The sequence below is a fragment of the Psammomys obesus genome, unplaced genomic scaffold (assembly GCF_907164565.1).
Source record: "Psammomys obesus unplaced genomic scaffold, mPsaObe1.curated_primary_1811, whole genome shotgun sequence".
Classification (NCBI taxonomy): domain Eukaryota; kingdom Metazoa; phylum Chordata; class Mammalia; order Rodentia; family Muridae; genus Psammomys; species Psammomys obesus.
Window position 1 is genome coordinate 17,797,812 of NW_026592118.1, and position 22,453 is coordinate 17,820,264.

General features: G+C 41.4%; 2 protein-coding genes across 2 annotated transcripts in view; one reads left to right on the top strand and one right to left on the bottom strand.

Annotated features, from left to right (window-relative positions):
• Magi2 (membrane associated guanylate kinase, WW and PDZ domain containing 2) overlaps positions 1-19,196 on the bottom strand; it is a 1,360,055-nt gene extending 1,340,859 nt beyond the window's left edge. Inside the window, exon 1 of the mRNA XM_055612892.1 lies at positions 18,387-19,196. Coding sequence (XP_055468867.1) covers positions 18,387-18,687 — 301 coding nt within the window. The 5' untranslated portion in view covers positions 18,688-19,196. The remainder of the gene's footprint in view (positions 1-18,386) is intronic.
• LOC129681009 (uncharacterized) lies at positions 18,758-22,239 on the top strand. The gene is made up of 4 exons (XM_055612895.1): positions 18,758-18,845; positions 18,939-19,038; positions 19,352-19,718; positions 21,609-22,239. Exons 1-4 carry the CDS (start codon positions 18,758-18,760, stop codon positions 21,798-21,800), a joined length of 747 nt encoding a protein of 248 aa, XP_055468870.1. The 3' UTR covers positions 21,801-22,239.
• The last annotated feature ends 214 nt before the right edge of the window (positions 22,240-22,453 follow it).

Genomic DNA, 22,453 nt, shown 5'->3' on the forward strand with positions numbered 1-22,453 from the left:
AAAGAAAGAAAGAAAGAAAGAAAGAAAGAAAGAAAGAAAGAAAGAAAGAAAATAGGTGTATCTTTTAAAGCGGCTTTGGATGAGATTACATTTCTATCAGTGTACCTAGTGAGGCAGACTATTTCTGATGTGACTGGGCTTCACCTAGTCGGGTTGTCTTTAGTAGAATAAAAGTCTGACCATCTTCATTGGCTGACTTTGAATCAGGACTCTTGTGACTAAGATGTAGTACCAGATTTTATCGGTTATATAGCCAGCTAGGCTTTGGACTGGAATACACCACCAGCTTTTCCATGTCATCTTTCCTGCATGTCATCTTTCCTGCATCTACACCATGCAGCTTTTCCTGCATCACCTACTCCCTCTGTACAATTTGGAACTAGTCATCCTCCCTAAGGATTTCACTGAATTTCTTCTGACTCCAATTACCCCCTTAATTATTTCTATTTCATTGGAGATCCCTGAAAAATACAGTGTGGTTCCAGTAAAATTAGTGACACACAGAAAGTAGACATGTCTCTCATCCACTCAAATGACTTTAGAACATTCTGCATATTTTTAGAAATTGTTCTTGGAGTTAGTGAAACAGCTATGAATCAGATGCTGCTATGCCCTTGATGTGTTCTTTTTCCATTTCAAGTGACCTGTTTAACAATTTCATTTGTAAATCTATTGTTCTACCAAATTAAAACAAACAGGCATTTTGTGGTAATAAGCCTCAGGAAACCTAGATATGATTCTTATGCCAGTTATAGACAAGTTAATTGAACCACACTTCTAAAAGTGATACCGCTCAAAATATTCCATATATTATTTCTGGGACCTGGGACTATGAAAACTATATACAAAAAGTTTTTAGTTGAATTTTTCTATCACTGAAGTAGATGAGAAGCTACTGAGTCAGTTTAGACATAGCCAATTGAACTTTTAAAACAATGAATATTCTATCAATTTCTGTAAAGAAGTCTGAATTATTTTACATGTTAGAGAAAATGATTCATTACAAACATCTCAATGAGGAACTTTTGTGCAACTTGGAGAACATTTGCATTTTAGAGTTTACTCTAAAAATAGCCTAGAACATCACAGCCATGGTCAAAGAGAAACATCTTAAAATAGGTTCTATAAGAATGAAAAAGTGAAGAATTGTCTAACTTCTACAGCCTTTATTCAAAAGTTAAAAAAACAAAACAAAACAGATAAAGGCAGAATGAATAAAGACAGAATTCTTTCCATTTGATTTTATTAACTTTCTAGTAAAATGGAAATATATTTAGAGATATAGTGATACAATAATGTCTTATATTTAGGCTAACTATAGCGTACATATGCACATTAAGAGCATAACTTAAGAAGACTGGATTATTATTGTTATTGTTATTATTATTATTGGTATATTTCTACAAGAAAATACAGTAAAAAAGAATTATATTTCCCTGACCAACTTTGGATTGTGACTCTTGTACCTAACCCAGTGTACCAGCTTTTATTGGTTCTCTGGTCTGTTAGTCTTTGACTGGAATACACCACTAGCTTCTCCATGCTTAATATAAACCTATTATTTTAAGTCTGTCCTAAATATCCAGCATTGCAACCTTGTTCTCATTGTTCTCTTGGGGGGAACCATAGCCCCTTATATGGCTGTCACGATTTCTGTAGAAAACAAGTCTCTGCTCTTGCAACTGCACATCCAATACATTTGTGAGCTGCAGACTTATGGCCAACAACGTCTGAACATCAGACTTGCCATCTGCCAGGCCCTCACACACAGTATGTTACCAGACACCACTTTCTCTACACTCTGTTTTTTAAGTGATGTCACACGCAGTAAAGTAAAATAAGAAAATCTTCTAAAAATACAAATTAGGCAACTTTTCACTTAATTTAATGAACAATCCCTAATTCTAGTGCCTAATCTAAAGTAAAATATGACTCATAATAATTCCACAAATATTTTTTATTGCTTATTTACACAGCACTTTGAAATTGCTATGTTTTTAAAATTTTTTATATACTTCGATTAGTTCGTTATGTGCATGCAGGCGTGCTTCTGTGTTTAGGCATCTGCACTTATGTGCAGGTGCCTGCAGAAGCCAGAGGTCTCAGGGTCCCCTAGGGCTGGAATGAAAGAGCATTGTGAACTTCCCAACATGGAAACTGGGAACAAGCTGGGGTCCTCCGCAAAAACAGCATGTGCTCTTAACTGCTGAGTCATTTTCCCAGTCCCAGCATGCTACTTTTCTCCGATACTTCTCAGATGTGGTAATTTTCTGTTTCTAGAACAGCCGGAAACAATTTTCATACAGATCAAATTTTAATTTCTGTCATTGTGTCTTTATCATCTACTCTACAGCCAATCTCAAGTCATAAGCCTGAGTCTGACTCAGCTCTTCCTCTTAACTCTCCTTAATACTATCCATCATTCATGCATTTTTATTTTTATGTTTACCGTTTTTTGTGTGGATACACATGATGCTATGTACATGTAAAAAACAAACAAACAAACAAACAAACCATGAAATCCATGTTTTCTTCCATCTGCCTGTACTGTTTTGTTTTTGTTGATGGCAGTGCTGTTTGTTTTGTTTTGTTCTTTTTTCCCATTTTTTTTTAAAAAAAATTATTTAACTTTTATTAATTACACTTTATTCATTTTGTATCCCCCCATAAGCCCTTCCCTCCTCCCCTCCTGGTCCCACCCTCCCCTCCTTTCTATATGCATGCCCCTCCCCAAGTCCACTGATAGGGGAGGTCCTCCTCTCCTTCTTTCTGATCTTAGTCGATCAGTTTTGTTTTGTTCTTAAGACAGTTGATTACTGAGCCTGAAGCTTGTAGATTGTCAAGACTGGGTGACCAGTGAGCCCCCAGAATTTTCCTTTCTCATACCTCCTCAGCCCTGAGATTATAGGAGATACTGTGCTTTATCTATTATCTCCTATGTAGCATAATATAAATTGTGATTCACTTTATGTCCAAAATATATCTCATATCTCACTTCATTCCCTGTCCTGATGTCAGTAACTCAGTCTTTTTCTACTTTTTCCCCTGTCAATACATATGACAATTAAACTTCTTTCTGCTCCACCCTCAAGTGCTCCCATCCCTGGAAAAATGAAGATAGATTGTTTCGTTTGTTTGTTTGTTTGTTTATATATTGCTCAAACAACAATATTTACCAACCAGGTCATATATTTGAATGTTTGGTCCACAATCGGAATTGTATAGAAGGATTAGGAGGTGTGGCCTTGTTGGAGGAGGTGTGTCACTGGGAGCGGGCTTTGAGGATTCAAAAGTTCACACTATTCTGATAGCCCTCTCTCTCCCTCACGTTTGTGGATCTTGTAAGATCTTAGCTACTGCCATGCTTGCCTGCCTGTTGTCATGCAGTCCACCATGATGGTCATACTCTCACCGTTTGAAACTGTAAGCAAGCCCTTGAACGCTTTATTTATAAGTTGCCTCGGCCATGGTGACCTTTCACAGGAATAGTAAAGTAACTCAGACGCCTTCCTTTTGTCATTGTCTTCTTTCTGCTTTCCATCAAAATCTACTGTGCCACGGGCAATCTCCAAGCCCCCTCTATCCCCAATATTACTTTCCCATTTCTGCCTGCATTACATACTTTGCTGTTAATAACCGATCTCCTTTGGTTTGGTTTTAATGCATTCTGCAGAAATGGTCGTGTGAGAGCTGGGTTCTCAGTCAGTTTTTCTCCTGAAGCCACTGAGATGATTAAATCTGGAAGGTACTAACTGCCTAGCCCACTGATAAGTGCGTGGTGGAACTGACTAGCAGGAGAAAGTCACTAGGAGAATGGTTTTGACAGGACTTATACATGAAAGCTCACACTCACCTCCCCTTTGCTTCCCTGCTATCCTGTGGTAAGCAGTTTTTTCCACCATACACATCCACCACTAGGTTGGAACCATGTCTCAGGCCCACAGCAATGGAGCCATTCAACCACAGACTGAAATGTCTGGACCTCTGATGCAAAATAACTTGTTTATCTCACTTATACTGCCACAAGATAAAGGGTTTATAAATACAACTCAAAAGGGTAGAAAGAAACAGGCTCAGAAAAAGTTAGCCCCAAGGAAATGATAACAGTGAATTTGGGAATAACACTCAATTAACTCTTCAGTTTCTAAGAGCTGCGTTCCCTCCTCTGTTCCTTTATTTCTCTTTGGCACTGCAAAAGCAGTGTGTTTATTTCTGTACTATCACACTAAATGGAATGTTTTAGGTAAAACCCACTGGCTTCCCCCTCTCTCAGTATGCTTAGAAAATAAGATCTGACCCTTAAGGTTGTTTAAATGACAGCCCCAGCTTTATCATGATGCTAAAAAATAAGTAATTGTTTTATTCAATAAGTCAATCATAGGATTTTAATTTGCTAGAACGTATTACATAGATGGGATAATGTGCATTTCTGGAACAAATAAAGAAATTAAAGCTCAAATTTCTTCTACCATACAGCACAAATAGACATCTCAACTACGCCTCCATTCTGCAGGGCTTTAAATCACATACCTCAAAAGAGCACCTGTCCCTTAGGGCTCTAACACACGCACCTTCACTTAACCCCTTAGGGCTTTGGCCATTTCATTTTAACTACTCAACCCGATTCTTGAAGGAGTAGAATGTATACACTCTTTGAAATTTTCTTCATTCTAGAATTATTCTTTGGAACATCAGGATGCTTGCAACATCTGCTCCAGTGAAATGGTACAGAATGTAGCTGACCTCCATGTTTGCCATAAGCAGAGGAAACCTCCATACTTAATTTTTCTGAACCTCTCAGCAGAACCTGTCAATGGCAAGGCACTGCTCTCATTGACTTGGTCTGTTTGGTGGACACTTAGGGCCTGTCCTCAAACTCGGGTATCTCTTGGTTATTGTTTCTTTTTATTGAATAATGATATATTGGATATGTCATTATTGACATATATAAAGGTTCTATACAGTTGGTCAGAGAGGTGCTTTCCAGACTCCTCAAATCAAATATACTGCAAACGTCAGCCCTGCCTTCTTCTTCTTCGATTCGTTTCTATCTTTTTTTTTAATTTTTATTTTTCTTTTTAGTTACAATTTGTTAACTCTGTGTCCCAGCTGTATCCCGCTCCCTCATTCCCTACCCCTCCCCAACTCCCTCCCTGGTTTCCTCCCTGCCCCTTTCCAAGTCCACTGATAGGGGAGGACCTCCTCCCCTTTCATTTGACCCTGTTTTATCAGGTATCTTCAAGGCTGGCTGCAAAGTCCTCCTCTGTGGCCTAACAGGACTGCTTCTCCCCTGGGGGGGGGGGGGAGGACAAAGAGCCTGCCCTTGAGATCCTGTTAGAAATAGTCCTTGTTCCCCTTGCTTTGGAAAACTACTTGGTTACTGAGCTACCCCGGGCCACATCTGAGCAGAAGTTCTATGTTATATCTATAGATGGTCCTTGGTTGAGTGTCAGTCTCAGAAAAGATTCGTTTCTATCTTAACAAATACTACCAGTCATCGGAAAAGAGAAAGCAAAGCAAAACTCTTTTTTTTCTATATTTGATTATATAGGTTGATAGCTTTGCCCCCTATGCAGTTCCTGGATCAGCCCCCTCTTCTATCCTACCATCGTTGTTACGGTTGAAGGCCCCTAGGACCTTTTCTTTTAACACCCATGAGCTTTTAAATTATGTCTGTATTTGATATCACCTTTAATTACGGTGTCTTCACTTCCCAAATGTGTTCTGAAAAATGTTGCTGACACCTTTACTCCCTGAAAAATTACTAAACAAACCTGACCCTACTATTTTTGTCCTTGAAGCATTTCCCACTCAGTGTGTAGGCTCTTTTGGATTTGTTTTAGATAATTGACAGGGTGTGTATTCTGGTTCTGCTGTTACCTGGCCTTTCGAACTGCAGTCTTCCTACTTGGAATGGCAATATCCATCCTAGAGAATCATTTGAAAAGTAACAAAAACACAACAAAACAACAACAAAAAAAAACAAAACAAAACAGGAAATTATGCTTTTCAGCCTGCTGCTTTGGACACTGTAACATGCAGGAAGCATTTCATAAACGTTTGGTCTTAATAACAATGGCTAGTGATGTAGCATTCAGTTTATGGTGGCGTGGCCCACTTCTTGTTCTGCAGGCTCTTTTCTCATTACTTTCTATGTTAAATTCTAGAATTTACTAATTGGAAGTTCTTGTCACAAGCCATGAATGCTTGAGTCTTGACCACTCTGTACTTTTTTTTTTTTTTTTCTGAGAGCATTTGCTGTATTTATCATGGGATTACTTATTCAGTATTCCTTGCTCTAAGAATATTCTTGAGATCCAAAAGATGAAAGGTGACCTCTGGCCTCACATATGCCTTTTAGAAAATGTACTGGATTAAATATTATTATTTAAAATTAAATATTAATGTATGGTACAGATGCTATATAGTAACAATCAGCTATTAAGCTCATACTGTATTCTAAGCATATTATAGGCATTGTGACATATCATCATTTTAACACTCCTAAAAATATTACACAACAATATGAGTTTTGCAAAATCAGGGTTCAAGATGTATACGTGTGAATTATATATTAGATAATTCACATCTAGCACGGGGCACTGCTATCACCAGCATCCAAACCTTCTTGCTCTTGACCTCTGTACTCATAACTATTACACTTTAATACGAAATGCTTCAGATGTGATCAAAATACATGAAGCTTTTCGGCATTACCAGCATGGTTTCTGCCTCGTTAGCTCATAAGAACATGTCTATGTACAAAGACTGGCACTATTCAAACTGAATTCATGATGCTAAAGACTAAGAACTCCTGGTCCATTTTTATCCCAAACACATTTTTTTTTCATCTCTTGTTCTGTTGGCATCATAAGAGACATCTCTACATGATGAACAACACTTTTCTTGATAGCTTTGAAATCAAGTTACACAAGACGTGTCACAGATTGCAGACCTCGACTGTACAGCTGTCTTAATTATGATTCTATTAATCCATCTATCGTCTCTAGCTTGGTGCCTGCCAACAAGTAGGCTACCAAAACAGTTTGTGAATATTTAGCAAATGAGTTCTAGTCCTGAATAAATGCAGTTGGAACATTTTGATGAGTCAGTTTATAATTACGTACATTCCCGGATCAATGGCCCATATATTTGTAAACAGTATATAATTCAAAAATACCTCAAGTTGGATTTGGCATGCATTGTTGGTATATTTTTATAACTGATTTGCTTTCTTGAATATGTTCCATTTCAGATAAGGTTAAAACAAATTTGTATTCCTTGATTTTATTTCAAGATGATGAAAAGTTGCTCAGGTTTAAAACAGAAACAGAAATGAGTGAGGTAATGGAGAAATACCCAGATTTCAGCTGAGCTGACATAGTGACAAAATCAATTTTCATGTATTCCCCAAACTTCAAGATTTGAAAGACTGTCAGCAGTGCTTCCCTCCAACATAATATTGGAACTAAATATATTTTATATTAATATACACCAGCATGACTTGGGGTATGAGTAGCAGAAAACTCGAACTAATGTCACCACCATCTTGTGCTTTGTAATGCCAGCACTGGTTCTGAGAGAGGCTGAGTTCTTGGTTTCTCATTCCAGATCTCCATACAGGAGCCAGTGTCATTTCAGTGCTCGGCTCTGCCATCTTCCTATTTCTGCCTAGAGCTCTCCATGATCACAGGATGGCTGACAGCTGCTTCCAGCCCCTTCCAGCCCAGCTTCCATGTGCAAGAACTTTCAAGTCAGAGAAGGGAATAATATATTTTTTTTTCTCCAATCTTATTTTAAGAACTACGAAATTTCTCAGAAAGTCCCCTAAAGGAATTCATCTTGTCTCTTACTCCATAGAACTGGGTTACAAGCCATTTCCTGAACAAATCACTGGTGAAAGACGGAAGTACATTGTCTGGATTAGACTAGCTGAGATTCAGTCCCTTGAGCTGAAGCCAAGCTGATAGGAAAACACAAATCAGCGCATCAGCATGTACCTTCTTGAATAAAACTGACATTCTAAGAGTATGAAAATGGGAAGAACAGGGGAGGGGGAAAGAAAGTAGATACTAGCTAGAGCACCAACTCTAGGGAACAGGATGGGAGCCCAACACAAATGTCCTATGAAAGACTCCACCAAGCAGGGGATCGAAGCCTATACTGAGATTCACAGCCAAACTTTGGTTAGAGCGCAGGGAATTTTGTGGAAGAATGGCGAGGATACAAGGGTCTAGAAGGGACAAGAGCTCTACAAGGAGAGCAACAAAGCCAAAAAATCTGGGGGGCTAGGGTGGAGCAGGGCGGAGGAGGGCACTGCTGAGACTGACCAATCGAGGACCATGCAAAGAGAGGACCTAGACCCCCTCTCTCAGATGTAGCCCATAGGCAGCTAAGTCTCCATGTGGGTTTCCTGGTAAGAGGAGCAGGGGCTGTCTCTGACATGGACTCTATTGCCAGCTCTTTGATCAGTTTGCCTTGGGGAGGGAGGGAGTTGGGGGGGGGGGATTTGAGGAGGTAGCCTTGCCAGGCTGCAGAGAATACAGGCAGTCTTGTGGAGACTTGATAGGCTGGAACCAAGCGGTAGGGGAGGAGATCTGTTTCTGAGGACTAGGGGAGGAGGATTATGGGGAAGAAGGAGGGAGGGTGGGACTTTCCCAGTAAAGTGAATAGATCATTAAAAAATAAAAATAAATTACAAAAAAATAATGTGGCTAAACAGAATCTGAAAAGATGCTCAATTGAAGCAGCCTGCCTCTGTGGTCAGTGCTAAGGGAGTCAATGTTCCGATGCATAACGGGAGCCATGGTGCTGTCCACGTGAGGCGATGAAGACGCCTCAACTAAATTTCAAGGTCAGTTCCTAGTTGCTCTATTGTTGTTGGACAGGCACAGCAGCCTGGTGTGCTGTTGTGTGGAAGTGTTACTGTAGACAAAGGTGCACTGCGCATTTGAAAAGACCTCAAGAAAGTAGAAAAGGTACACGAAAAGAAAACAACATTTTTGAACAGACAGACGTTGTCTAGCCTGATTTAAGCATTTTACATATATTCTTGTATTGAAACATCAAGTGGTACCACTCTGGCATGGGCAATGTTTACGCTTCGGTGTATCAGGTAAAAATAAATAAATTTGAAATCATAAAAACATAAAAAGGAAATGTGAGGAGAAAACACAGAGATGACACTATCTTCTTTTGTTATGGGAAATTGTTTGGAACATCAAAGATAGCGTTAGTTTTTATACATTTTAATAGTTGATCTCCAGTAGGTGCACTGCTACAAGTTCACAAACAGTGAGTTAACTGGCCAAAAGGAAATGGTTTTACATTTCCAACACTAACATCGGATAGAGTAGCACTGTCTTTATTTCGTGGCAAAATTGTCTAGCATCCCTGCTAATTAAATAGTTTTTTCTTTCATTTTAAATTTCTAAGTGCTTCTACCTTTGTTTTGGATAAAAGATAAGAGTTTTGGCATCATTTCATTTCTTTTAAACACTTACATCTATACTTTCAATATGCTACATATTCATATTATTGGATAGAAATCTCTTATATTTCTCCAAGGTATTTAAACCAATTAAAATTATACACTATGCAAATATATTTTTCAGTTCATGAACAAGTGTTCCCCTTAACCGTTTATTCTCTTCTTACCATTAATGTTATGTGACTATTATCTGGTGTCTTGACACAGACACAGCTCACTGTCTACTTTCAGAGACGAAGAAAAATGAAAACTTAAATTTGATATGTTACAATTTCTTAAAACCCACATATATTACAGAAATGTAATTCTTTGCTCTCTTTTGTCTTATGGATTGTCGCTATAAGGGTTACACTTTTGCTCACAGTAATGTGACTGCTCCCGCGACTTTTACTTAATTGGGATGCCTCGTCCAATATGAGGGCTTTTGCCTTGTCTTACTGTATCTTGTTTTGTCCTGTTTGGCTCTCATCTCTTGGAGGCCTGCTTTTTTCTGAAGAGGAAAAAAAAAGGAGTAAATATTGGGGAGAAAGAATGTGGGTGGGGGATGAAAAGAGTGGAGGGAGGGCAAACCATGGTCAGGATACAGAAAACCTAGTCAATAAGACTATATGCTCACACCCATAAATCCTTTTATTTTCCAAATTCTTTAAACACTGGTAATTGAGTTCTTCGTGTTTGTGTGTGGCTGTAGACACATGTAGCCCATGTGTTCAGTGATGCAGAGTACAACTGCAGTTCATAGGGTAACTTCTGCACTGAAGTAAAGAAGAAGAAAGCATAGATGCTTCTAAGTAATAGGGAAGGGAGGTGGGGTCTGGCTACAGGGAGTTAGGAACGTTTCAAAAGAAACCATCTTTGACAACATTCTTGCTCCTCCAGGAGGAAGATCAGTTTCCTTCTGTTTAGTTAAGACCATACCCCCTTTGGTATAAGACTTGCTACAAAGACAGGATTAGAATTATCTGTACCCAGTATGCTTTTAGAAAGGAACCAAGCTGTTTGGAAGGATTCAGTAATGCTTGCAGCCTAAGCACTTGCTAGTTTTCAAGACACTGTCCAGTAAAAGAATGCTTTATATATTACACAGGGGGCTACAATGAATAGCAAGCTCAGGCCTGGGGGTCAGAATCAAGGTCAAATACTGGATATTTCAAATCTGAAATTTTCTCATGCTTGAACCAGCTAATCAGATTTTAATCAGCTTTGTATGCTGCTAGGTTAATCTGTGGGTTTCTAGCACTAGTCACTATTCTGTGCATAAGTGTATGCCAGATAAATAACTTCTTATGCACGCCAATGCAAACTATTAGGATAAGCAATGCAGCTCATATTTAAAACGGACACTCAGTGCCAACATAAAATCACTTTTTGCAATTAATATTTTCTCGTCGTTCTCTATGATTGATTTAGTGACAGTGTGGAATGAACAGTTTTTGTGCTATCCTTGATCCATCCTCATTCAGTGTACAATTTGGGAAACATGGTTTTTTATTTGCTTGTTTTGTTTTTGTTTTTTTAAACACCTGAAAACAAAGTGTCACTTGAAAAAGTACTCAGTTAAATTTTTTTCATTAAATGCTTTTTCTTCCTGATACTTCCTGACAGATAGATAGATAGATAGATAGATAGATAGATAGATAGATAAATATAGATATCACAAAGTGATATTACCAGAATCAAAAACGTCTCCACTGACATGGGGAGGGGCATGGGTGGAGAAGGGGGAAGAAGGAAGGGATTGGGAGGGGAGGAGGGAGGGAACTAGAGGGGGGGATACAAAGTAAATAAAGTGTAATTAAAAATAAAAATTAAAAAATTAAAAAAAAATGTTTCCACAAATTTTATAGTTAGAAATATCAATAAAGACAAAGAATTTTTTCTTTACTTTGTACATCAAGCTTACTTAAACTGCTTCCATATGTGTGTGTATTTCTATTGGATATAATAACTGTTATAGTTCTGATAAAGTGTTTTTTTTAAGTAAAGTAGTTTCAAATGACACAAAACCTCCATGAAATTCACGTAACACGTAACTGGAAAGTATATCTTTCCCAGGCACAGAAAGCCAATTATCTATAACAATATCTTAAATAAATCCAGTAACGTATTTAAAAATATTATACTAATGGGCTTTGGGAAAGGCACTTCTGGGTGCCATTGGTGTAATGGTCAGTAGTCGAAGAAGGAAGCGTTGACTGTTTATTCCAGACTACCTAAAATGGTCAGAACTGTGTGTGAAACGCAGCTTCAAGTTTTATATTCATTAAAGAATTAGGCTCACAACTGTGTCACAGGATTGAATTAAGTGCCCATAATGTAAGGAACTTCGGCCGATTTTCTCTGGTGACATGACGCTGTACAACCATGTGTCACAGACACGCCCCTGTGCACATCGTTCCTTAACTGGCTTTAGTAGTTATGGATTGATCACTACGTTGTCTGTGTAGCATTTTCACCAAAGTAAATACCACGACATTAGAGGTGAGAGAGAAAGAGTTGAGGTTAAAAGAAAAGATGAGTGATAACCCTAAGAAAGCTCTAAGACCTTGTTTACCCGCTTCTTGTCATGATAAGGCGGCAGGCTGTGGCTAATTGCGATTTAAGAATCAATATTTGTCACTGAAGCTCTTGGTGGGATTAATTCAAGCAGTGCTAGGGTCACGAGAGTGTTATCCACAGAGACATTGTGGCTATGATCATCTTAGGAACATCTGTTCACACAGACATTTGCCTATATTGGACGGTTCGGCCATTGTTACAAACACCCTGTGTATTTCTTGCTGCACTTGCTGTAATTTCTTTTGTTGTGCATTGCTGACCATGACGACTCATTAATTCTGTTTTGTTATAGCTCCTCTTGAAGAGAACCTTGCTTTGTACCTATGAAGTAAAAGTTCTATTTATATAGTCTATCTGGCTACCCTGGCATGTAAGAAGCATAAATATATGTTTAAACTAAATGAATCTCAGTATGAGATGCTTGTCTATGCTTGTCCAAACTAAACTTTTCAATATGCCAATATGTCTGACAGCTTTCTCAAGAAAAAAAGATATATGCATAGAAAGGAATAATCTTGAGGGTGAAAATAAGGTCTGTCTAAAGGAGCAATGTTCAACCTGTGGGTCATGACCCCTTTAATGGTTAAATGACCTTTTCAAAGAGATCACTTAAGACCAGCAGAGAAGACAGATATTTATTTGTAAGCCATACGAGTCACAAAATCACAGTTATGAAGTAGCACTGGAAATAGGTTTATGGTTTGGGGGATGGCCACCACAACATGAGGGTCACAGCATTAGGAAGGTGGAAAACCACTGATCTGAAGCCTGGGATAAAGATATCAGCTAAAGTTACGCTTTAAAGGTGAAAGCATGTTTCACTGCATTTAATGGCAGCATTCATCAAAGAAATACTTTTTAACAAAACAGAACTTATTCTACAGAAAATGCTAAGTCTACAAATTAATTTTGCATTACCTATCAGTTAGACATTAGTTATTTATCTTTTTCCTTCCATCATCCAACTTATCACCATTAAGAGCAAAGTACCAAAAAACCTGGGGTTAGAAAGATGTCTCAGCAGTTCAGAGCACATGGTGCTCTTGTAGAGGACTCATGTTTGACTCCCAGCATTCATATCAGGTAGCTCACAACTGCCTGGAACTCCAGCTCCAGGAGGCCCCAATATCTTTGGCCTTCACTAACATTGGAACTCACTTACATATACTGCCCTCCTACACACATGCATTCAGGCACACAGGCACATGCGCGCGCGCGCACACACACACACACACACACACACACACACACACAGGTAATTTTAACATTTTGGGAAAATATCTTGAAGGTTAAAAGTAATGAAAGAGGCTCAAAATGACCAACATGTTTAGAATAAAATTTGCTAAAATTTACATAGCGCTTACTACCTGCAAACCATGACATGATTTATATATGTAACTTAGCTAATGATTATTGGCAATGCTGGGGCTAGAATCCAAGGTCTTATAGACGATAGGGAGTAATTCTAGGAGATTACATTCCCAGCTGTTATTTCATATCCTTCAGAAATTGCCACCTCCCCCATTTAGAAAACTGTTCATATAACTGTCATCAAATAGTACTCTCAGGATTCAAAGCCAGATAATCTGTAGGGAAGACTGCATGTTTTACCACTTATCTCTCCCACCTCCTAAGGGAAACATTGCCACCACCACGGTCTGATATGCACTTGAAAGTCATTGTTTAAACTGCAAGCAATAAGACATGTCAAATGTGCAAACTTTTTTTTTCTCTCATTATGAAAGTGAATGTGTGAGTTTCAAGCAACTAAAATGGAAACTGAGCGTAATGAACATGCCAAAAGGATTACACAGTGTAAATGTTAAGAGCAGAAATGGTGGCACTTACGATTCTTCAGCTGGCATTTCACCCCAAACTATTCTCATTCAGAGCAAACACATGAGAAAAGTGAATGCTCACGTTTAACATTCAAGGTCATGCCATTAAAATAGCACAAAACAAAAATTGTCTACAGACAGTGAAAAATCACATCCTTCATAAACTCTACATAAGCAGAATTGTTTATTCATCAATATTTTTCTAAAACAGCTGCTATCAAGATTGTGGATACCTCTTGATCACAGTTCATTTGCTAAACATATAGAAGGCCTTGGGTGTGAAGCCAACCAATATTAGGATAAATATTAATATCAGCATATTAGAGCAATTTTACTATTATTGAATACAAATCCATATAAGTCACCTTTTATGGGATAAAAACAACTTTTACTGGCAGACAATTTGACATATTTTGGACTTCGCTTTTTAAAATTAAAGGCAGCCTGGAAGTCTAACACGCGATATTAGCCTGAAGTCAGTGAGGAAGAAAGTGTGGCTCTTCGTAAATGCGGGACTACTTCTCTTTGAAAGTGTCTGTTAAAGAAGCAATAGGAGAGGAAGTGATGTCGATCTTGCCTAAAAGTGAAGTTCAAAGGCTCTTGATCTTGCCCATCTTCCACACGGCAAGAATTATAAAAGTTTTTGCCTTTTATTTTCCATTGTGAGGTATGAAACGGGAGAGTGTATCCAGGCTAGGTCGGTCCCTGTGTGGTCTGAGCAGCGTCAGGAACCACAGCCTAAGGAATGTAGGACACCAACATGACAGTGTAAATGGCTGCTCTGAACTTCAGCAGAAAACTTAAAAGGAAAAGACAAAGAAAAGAACCTTTAATTACTTCAATTTATATCTTAGAATCACCCAAGAAGCTCTCGTCACAGGGTTTTATGAAATACTGAGAGCACAGTCAGCATTGCTTATTCTAATTAAACCTCTTCGTAGGAAAAGTTTATTATAAACAAAATGAATGTTTTAGAAAATCAACAGGATATCACCAATAAATATGAATGGTATTTTTCATATGCAGCTTATTCTGTAGGTTTAAAGACTGACCTAAAAAGAGAAATCTGTTTAATTTTCTTGAAAATTTGTTTATTTTAAATGAGTTCAAAGATATTTAGGCAGTTAGAAAAACTATAACCATCTGTCTCCTTTAGTAGGCCTTAAAATAGTAGTTTCATGCTTTCTCTACAAATCAGGATAATTTAAAACTATGATGACTATAGTGTAAAGTTAGTAAAAAAGTGAGTATAAGTTGGGTAAATATTGCAATTGATATGAGTATATTTTATTAGTGCTTTTATTATATATATATATCCAATTTCTAAAATCTCCCTTAGTTTTGCAATGTGATTCCTGTATAATGTCCAATATTTAACTAAATCTTTTATAATCAATCTCATTAATATTTTTTAAAAAATCTAACTCTCAGGGGCTGGAAAGATGGCTTAGTGGTTAAGAGCACTGGCTGTTCTTCCACAGGGCCTGGGTTCAATTCCCAGCCCCAACATGATGGCTCACAACTTCTGTAAGTCCAGTTTCAGGTAATCTGACACCCCCACGCATATGGACATTCAGGCAAAGCACCAATGCACATGAGATAAATATAAATAAATAATAAAAAGATGGAAAACATCCAGCCAGGCTTAAGTTCTCTGGGTATGCTAGTTCTTTGTTTTGTTTTTCTTGTTTTTCTCCAGAAATATAACTACCGAGCCAAGAGTGTCTACACAATTTAAACAAATATGAACCCTACTAAAACTCAAGAAACCTAGGCTCTATATTCAATATTCTGTAATTTTTACTTATTCATAATTACAATTCAACAAATCTAACTACCACTGATAAAATATTTTCATAAGAGAATAAGTATGAATAATTCCACCTAAATATACAAGAGGATTATAAACTTCCCCAAAGCTATTAGTTAATTAATTAATTTATCTATTCATATCTGTCTATTGTAATTCAATAGATGAATCATTGCCAATGTCTATTACTGGATACTTGGAGACTGAAAAACTAAGGATTAATATCTACTGTGAAAAGATTTTCACCTCAGTGTCTCACTCCATAAAAAAAGTTCCCTGATTCTGAACAGCTCTATTCTTCCAAACAAAACACAACCCAGAAGCTGATGATCAGGATCAACGTTACCTAAGATCAAGGCTGGACAGGGATCATCCTCTCTCTGCTTCTTTATGAAGATCCAGAATTAGGGAACCTTCACCTCACAACACTGCTCACAGCTTTGTTCTGTTGGAGAACTAGCTTCCCCAAGGTAAAGACTTGCCACATTCACCCTAGATTTATCATTCCCATTATCACAACTTAGGCAAAATTCCGTTTCTTATCTCAAATTCTCAATTTGCACAATTTTTAATGTTTTTGTTCTCCCAGTGTCTCTGTAGATTTCAATTACTAAATTTCTAATCGATTCTCTTTTGGGGGGGAGCATACTTATTGTTTATTAGTATGAAAGCTGGCCAAAGGCTATCTCAAGATCTAGGCATGAGAATAATATGCAGCATTTAAGAAGAGTGGGATCAGTGGGGACCACAACAGAACACCTGTGAAAATGTGTCGACTTGGGCTGCTAAGACTGATCTCAGTTAAAGGTTCACCCACAGGGCTAATTTCTATTTCTGTGGCCCTCAGAGTGATAGGGAAGAACTGGCTCCCACGGGCTGTTCTATGACTTCCATCAGGAAAAAGTGGGCACATGCAAACATACATACATAGACTACACAAAACAAATGTTTAAAAAAGCAGTATCTTTTGCAGTTCCTTACCATTTTAAATAGAGTCGCTGGTTAATCATAGCAGATTTCTGGACACTAACTTTGAACTTCACATTTGTATCAATTGCTATTATGCAGTATCATGACACAAAATTTGTCAGCATAACTCTCTGAACTTGAGTTCAAAGTATGTCTCATTGGAAAATACCAGGGTACTCTAATAATTTAACCCATCTTCCTCCACATCATTCAATACTGCATATTTACATTAAATGGTATAAAATGATACATTATGGATACTCAAGAAATTCCATTGAAGATGTTTTCTTCTATAAACGGCTTTAGAGAAGTTTATGAACCTTCTTTCTCTCTTGTTTACTTTGAAACATTTCGTTCCAGCTTAATTTTATGCTAAAGAAACAACTGCTCAACGGCGTTTCTTCATAATGGATCACAGCTTGTGTGGCAATTCAGAATACAGTGATACTCAGAATTTCAACATTGGGGCAGGACAAAGTAAAAACAGACAACAAACGGCCATAACAATAATGCTTATATGCGTGAGACACATCTATCCACCCAGTCCGCCCAGGAAGCCTGTATCACCATGAGTAGAAAACAAAGGAACACTACATTTTGTTAAAAGTGTCCTCTAATTAAACTTTTATCCCAATCTTTCCTCCCTCGGGGGGGGGGGGGGAGCACAGTTTTCTTTTAAGCAAAGACAGTGGAGAGTTCAGCAGGATTCCATTCTCTCTAAATCCGAATCACAGCCCAGAAGAGGCTCATCAAAGCCAGGTTAGAACACAGAGAGCCTGAGCTGAAACCAGCTTGCATCTCTATCCACCTCCATGCCACAAACACGCCCCCAGATCTGAAGCTAGAGGAGAGTCCAAACACGGAGGAAATCCCAGTCAATGAGGAAATCCCAGTCAATGAATAATACTTTGGAGATCCCTTCTATCTGCCTCTCCTCCAACTCTAGAAAGCTCTCCCAGCTTCCAGCTTCTTAGGCTCTGTGCCTCCTCCCGCCTGCTGGCTAGGGGCGATCTCTAGGGTTAGTCAGTCTACACGTGACTCGAGGTGCCCACATGACATGACCATGGGCGCGGGGCGGGGGTGGCGGGGAGGGGCGGGGAGGGGAGGGGAGGGGGGAAGAAAGACTGAGGAGTGAAGCAGGGGAAAAGTTAGTGAACACTGGTCAAAGCATCCAAACCAGTTTGTCCCTTTCCTTCCTCGCCAGCCAGTGGCTCAGAGATTCCCTGAAGAATCGCTGGGGACCAAGGTGTCTCCAGACCAGCTTTGGATAAACTCCAAGCATTCTGCACTTGCCCCAGGGCTCAGAGCTTCTCCTAATTCCTCTCATGACACCCCTGCATCTCAGTTGCTTCATCTTCCTTTCTCCCCCCCCCCCCTTCCTTCCCCGAAAGCTCTATGTCCACCGTGGAGACGCCACTGACGCACATTCTATTTGGCCCTGGCGCCGAGGGGAGGTCAGGCAAGGCCAAGCACCTACCAAAGGGGGAGGGTCCAACTAGGCAAACTTAAGTTGCTCGCCACAGGGCCACCTGGCTTAGCCCGCCAAGCAGCCCCCGGCTCCGGTTCCACTCACGTCCCCTTCGTAGTTACAGTGCTCTCTGGACCCCACCTCGCTGTGGCGCAGGCTACTCCCATCCAACACGCGCGCGCCCACCCTTAGGTTGCCCTCCCCACGCGGGGGTCCCACCGCCAGGCAAAGCACCGAGCAAGCTGCGCTCACCTTGCTTGACACACTTGAGCCGGAGGGGGTCCTTGCAGTGTTTGATCACGGCCAGAACGTCCCTGATGGTGAGCCCCGCCACGGGGGTCTCGTTCACCTCCAGCAGCAGCTCTTCGGACACCAACTTGCTGCCGCTTTCATAGGCCACCTTGCCGGGCTTCACCTCCCCCAGGTAGGGGAACTGTCCGTTTTCGGCGCCCCCCTTCAGTTCAAAGCCCAGCTGGCCCTCCGGATTCCTGCCAATGACACTCTCGTGGACTTTGCTAGTCCAGTGGCTTTTCTTTTTCAAGCTTTTGGACATGGCAGTAGGGTGAGTCGCCTCAGTTCCTGAGGGTCCTTTTGGGGAGGAGGGCTTGGGAGTCAAAACCGGGATGGAGGAGCGAGGGGGCCAAGGGACAAGGGTAGCAGACTTTGCCTTCCTCCCTCTCTGCTCCGCGCTTTCCCTCTTCTTTGGATGGAGTGTGGCAGAGGAAGGGGGAGGATGAGAGGGACGGCTGGGCAGAGGTAAGAGATCTTGGGTGAGGTTGTGCTGTCCCTTGAATGACACTCAAGGCTGTGGCCCCGCAGCGGAGGAAGCTGTGGTGGCGTTGGCGGCGTTAGCGGCGGTGGCGGCGGCCGAGCCAGCGCGAGCAGTGGCCGAGCTGGTGAGCGGGTGGCGTGGGGGTGGGGAGGAGGGTAGGGATGCCGGGGGCCACTCCTGCGTGCTGCGAGTGGGAGCGCGCGCGCGCTCGCCGGCCTCTGTGTTGTTAGCCGATATCCATGGCAGCTGCAGTGGCAGCGCTGGGGAGCGCGTGTGTGTGCGCGTGTGCGCCTGTGAGGCTGTGTACTAGTTGTACTGTACTGGCAGGATGCGAGCGGGCGGGGAAGGGGATGCGAGCACGGGGAGGAGGCGCGCGCACCGGGTGGAGAGCCAGGGAGGGCTTCGCCGCCGCCTCCCTCCCTCCCTCCGCGGCTTGACCCGGTAGTGAAGGCGGAGAGAGAGAGAGAGAGAGGCAGGCCCTGGGCCGCCCCGCAGCCTGCGGGAGGAGGCAGGAGCCGGGAAGGAGGGGAGCTGAGGCCCGGCGTGGGCAGGCGGGCGAAGAGGGCCCTGATCCCAGGGTGGACCTGTCTTCAGCTTCCCGGAGAGCCCGGCTGCTTGCCAGCAGGACGCCCCGACTTGCACACTCCCTAGCGCGGAAGGAAACGGGAATTCGGAGACCCGCTGGCGAGCCCGGTGCCTGGTGGCCCATCTGCGGCGCAGCCAGCCTTCTGGGGCTCCATCCCGCTACGGGGGACGCTAGAGTTCGGAGTCCTAGGGTGAAACTGCAGATGGCCTGGCAGCCAGAGCCGGTGGTGAGAGACTCCAGTTAGGCTCTCTTCACTTTTACAGTCTCACAGTCCTCGCGAAGTTCTCAGAAGTACCCTTCCGGCAAGGGAAAGTTAGAGGAAGGCGTCCGGTCGTCCTGGCTGCAGGAGGAAGGTGAAATAGCATCCGCAGACCAAGCTGATGCGTCCCCTGGGAAAGAAACTTAAGAGGCGTTGGTTGAGTGGAGACAGGAAAGACTGCACCTGCCCTAGCTGAAAAGTGGAGAGGAGGTGGGGGGAGGGGCTAAGGAGATAATTGGAGTGAGAGCCTTGGTATAGAAATGGACAACTTAACCTGCACAGGAGTCAAGTTTGAACCTGGGGACTAAGCCTTTAGGTAATCAGACAAACAACCCCTGCTGCAGGAAAGGCAAGAAGGTGAGGCGCGAACTCGGCTCAGTGTCCCCCTTCTCCAAATTTACAGCCAGAAGCCAGGAGAAAAGCTAAGCAGGGCACAGAGGGCAGGGCTGCTGAGTTCTCCTGTGAAACACTGAGTGATTTTTTTTTTTAAAGTTCCTGTAGCTTAAATTTCATTTGCCTAACTTTGAAATACGTTTCAGACAAAAAAAAAAAAAAAAAAAAAAAAAAAAAAAAAAGGCACTCACCCACTCATCTTTGTAAATCAGAGCATGGGAATCATCAGCAGTTAGGATCCTTGATGTCTGGGATTGAGTGTGGGTGGGAAGCAGCGCAGTTTAAAAGGCTTAGCCGACCCAAACAGAAAAGAGGGGGTTTGAATACAGGCTCTGGGGCTTTTCAAGAGTTCAGTATTTAGCAAGCTGGTTCCACCTTTCTCCGTTTTCTTCTTCTCCTCCTCCTCCTCCTCTTTCTTTTCATTCTGAGTTTTTTCTTTTTCATTTATTCACTTTACATCCCGATCATAACCCCTCCTCCCCTTTTCCCTTCTTCTCAGAGAAGGGGAGCCCCTCGTGGGTACCAACCAACACCCCCTCCCCCCGGGGCACATCAAGTCCTAGTAGGACTAGCTGCATCTTCTCTCACTGTGGCCAGACAAGGCAGCCCCAGCTAGGAGAAAGGGATGGCAACAGAGTCAGAGACAGCCCCCTCTCCAATCATTTGAGGGCCCACATGGAAACCAAGCTGCACATTTGCTACATATGTGTAGGAGGCCTAGGTTCAGCCCATGCATGCTCTTGGTTGGTGGTTCAGTCTCTGTGAGGCTCTGCCTAAAGTTTGGCTGTGGGTCTATGCATCTGTTTCCATCAGCTGCTGGATGAAACCTCTCAGAAGACAGTTATGCTAGGCTCCTCTCTGCAAGCATAGCTGAGTATCATTAATAGTGTCAGGAGTTGGCTCTCTTCCAGGCGATGGGTCTCAATTTGGGCCACTCATTGATTGGCCATCCCCTCAATCTGTTGCACTCATTTCAAAAAACTCAGCTCTATTTGGGGTTCTTAAAGCTTCTCCCTTTCAACCCTCCAACCCTAGGTAGGAGAGGGAACAGAGCTCTTTACTTCTGACTGTTTAGAGTCAATGGGTTCTTTGGGCGCTATACCAATTCGCTACAAGCAAATGCAGCGACCAGTCTCCTGTTCCAGCTGTGCCAGGAAGTGTCTCTCCAAACTGCCACATGATCTCTTTCTGGACCCTAGACAATGCCTCTCTTCATGCTGCATGAGGCAGGCCATTACCAACAGACAAAGATCACACCCTGCAGGAGCAGGAGACAATTATCAGCAGTGGACAAACCAAAACCCAAACTATCTCCCACTTGGGATTAAAACAGAAAACATTGATATAACATAACTGAGTTTTTTATTTTTAAACAAAAATTCAAAACCTTGCTTTTAATTTTCTTTTTCTTTATATTATCATCATCATTATTATTAATTATAATTTATTCACTTTGTATTCCAGCTGTATCTCCTTCCCTCATCACCTCCTTCTCAACAGACTATGAAAGCCAGAAGCACCTGGGCAGATATCATGCAGACACTAAGAGACCACAGATGCCAGCCCAGACTACTATACCCAGCAAAACTTTCAATCAACAATGATGGAGAAAATAAACTATTCCATGACCTAACTAAAATTAAACAATATAACTGAATTTTTAAAGAAACCAAAACTTCCATTACATCAATCTCTGCTCCATTTTTATCCCTGCACATCTGGTAGGCGGGACAAATTTTGGGTTGAAGGTTTTGTGGGTGTGGTTGTTTTTCTCCTTCCTCAAGTGGAAGTCCTGCTTGGCTACAGGAGGTTGCCATTTTAGCCTCTATATCTGCAGTGGCTAGGAGTCTCAGCTAGGGTCATCCCCATAGGCTTCCCAGGAGCCTTTCCCACATCTCTTCCCAGGTCTCCAGCTCATCCCAGAGATGCCTCCATGGATTTCACTTCGCTCTCCTAGCCCTCTCACCCTGCCTCTTCCCATACCTGATCCTTACCCCTCCCCCACCCAGTTCCCTACCTGCCTCCTGTTCTTTTGCTTCTTTTTAAATACAGTTAACAATAGTAATGAGGCATGATACAGTGAGGAGAAAATCAGGGAATGCAAGTAACGTATTGTCTAGCACAGGGTGGTTGGCTTTGAATAGCAGTTTCCTTCTCCTTTCCTTCACTCATCTCCCTCAACGCCCATGGAGAGTTTAGCAAAGATCTTCAGGCAAGGTCTTTTAAAAGGATGAATTCAATTAACTTTGTGTCTTTTTCCACTTGAGAAAATGGATCTCTGGTAACTTGACTTGGCTATGGCTGGTGGG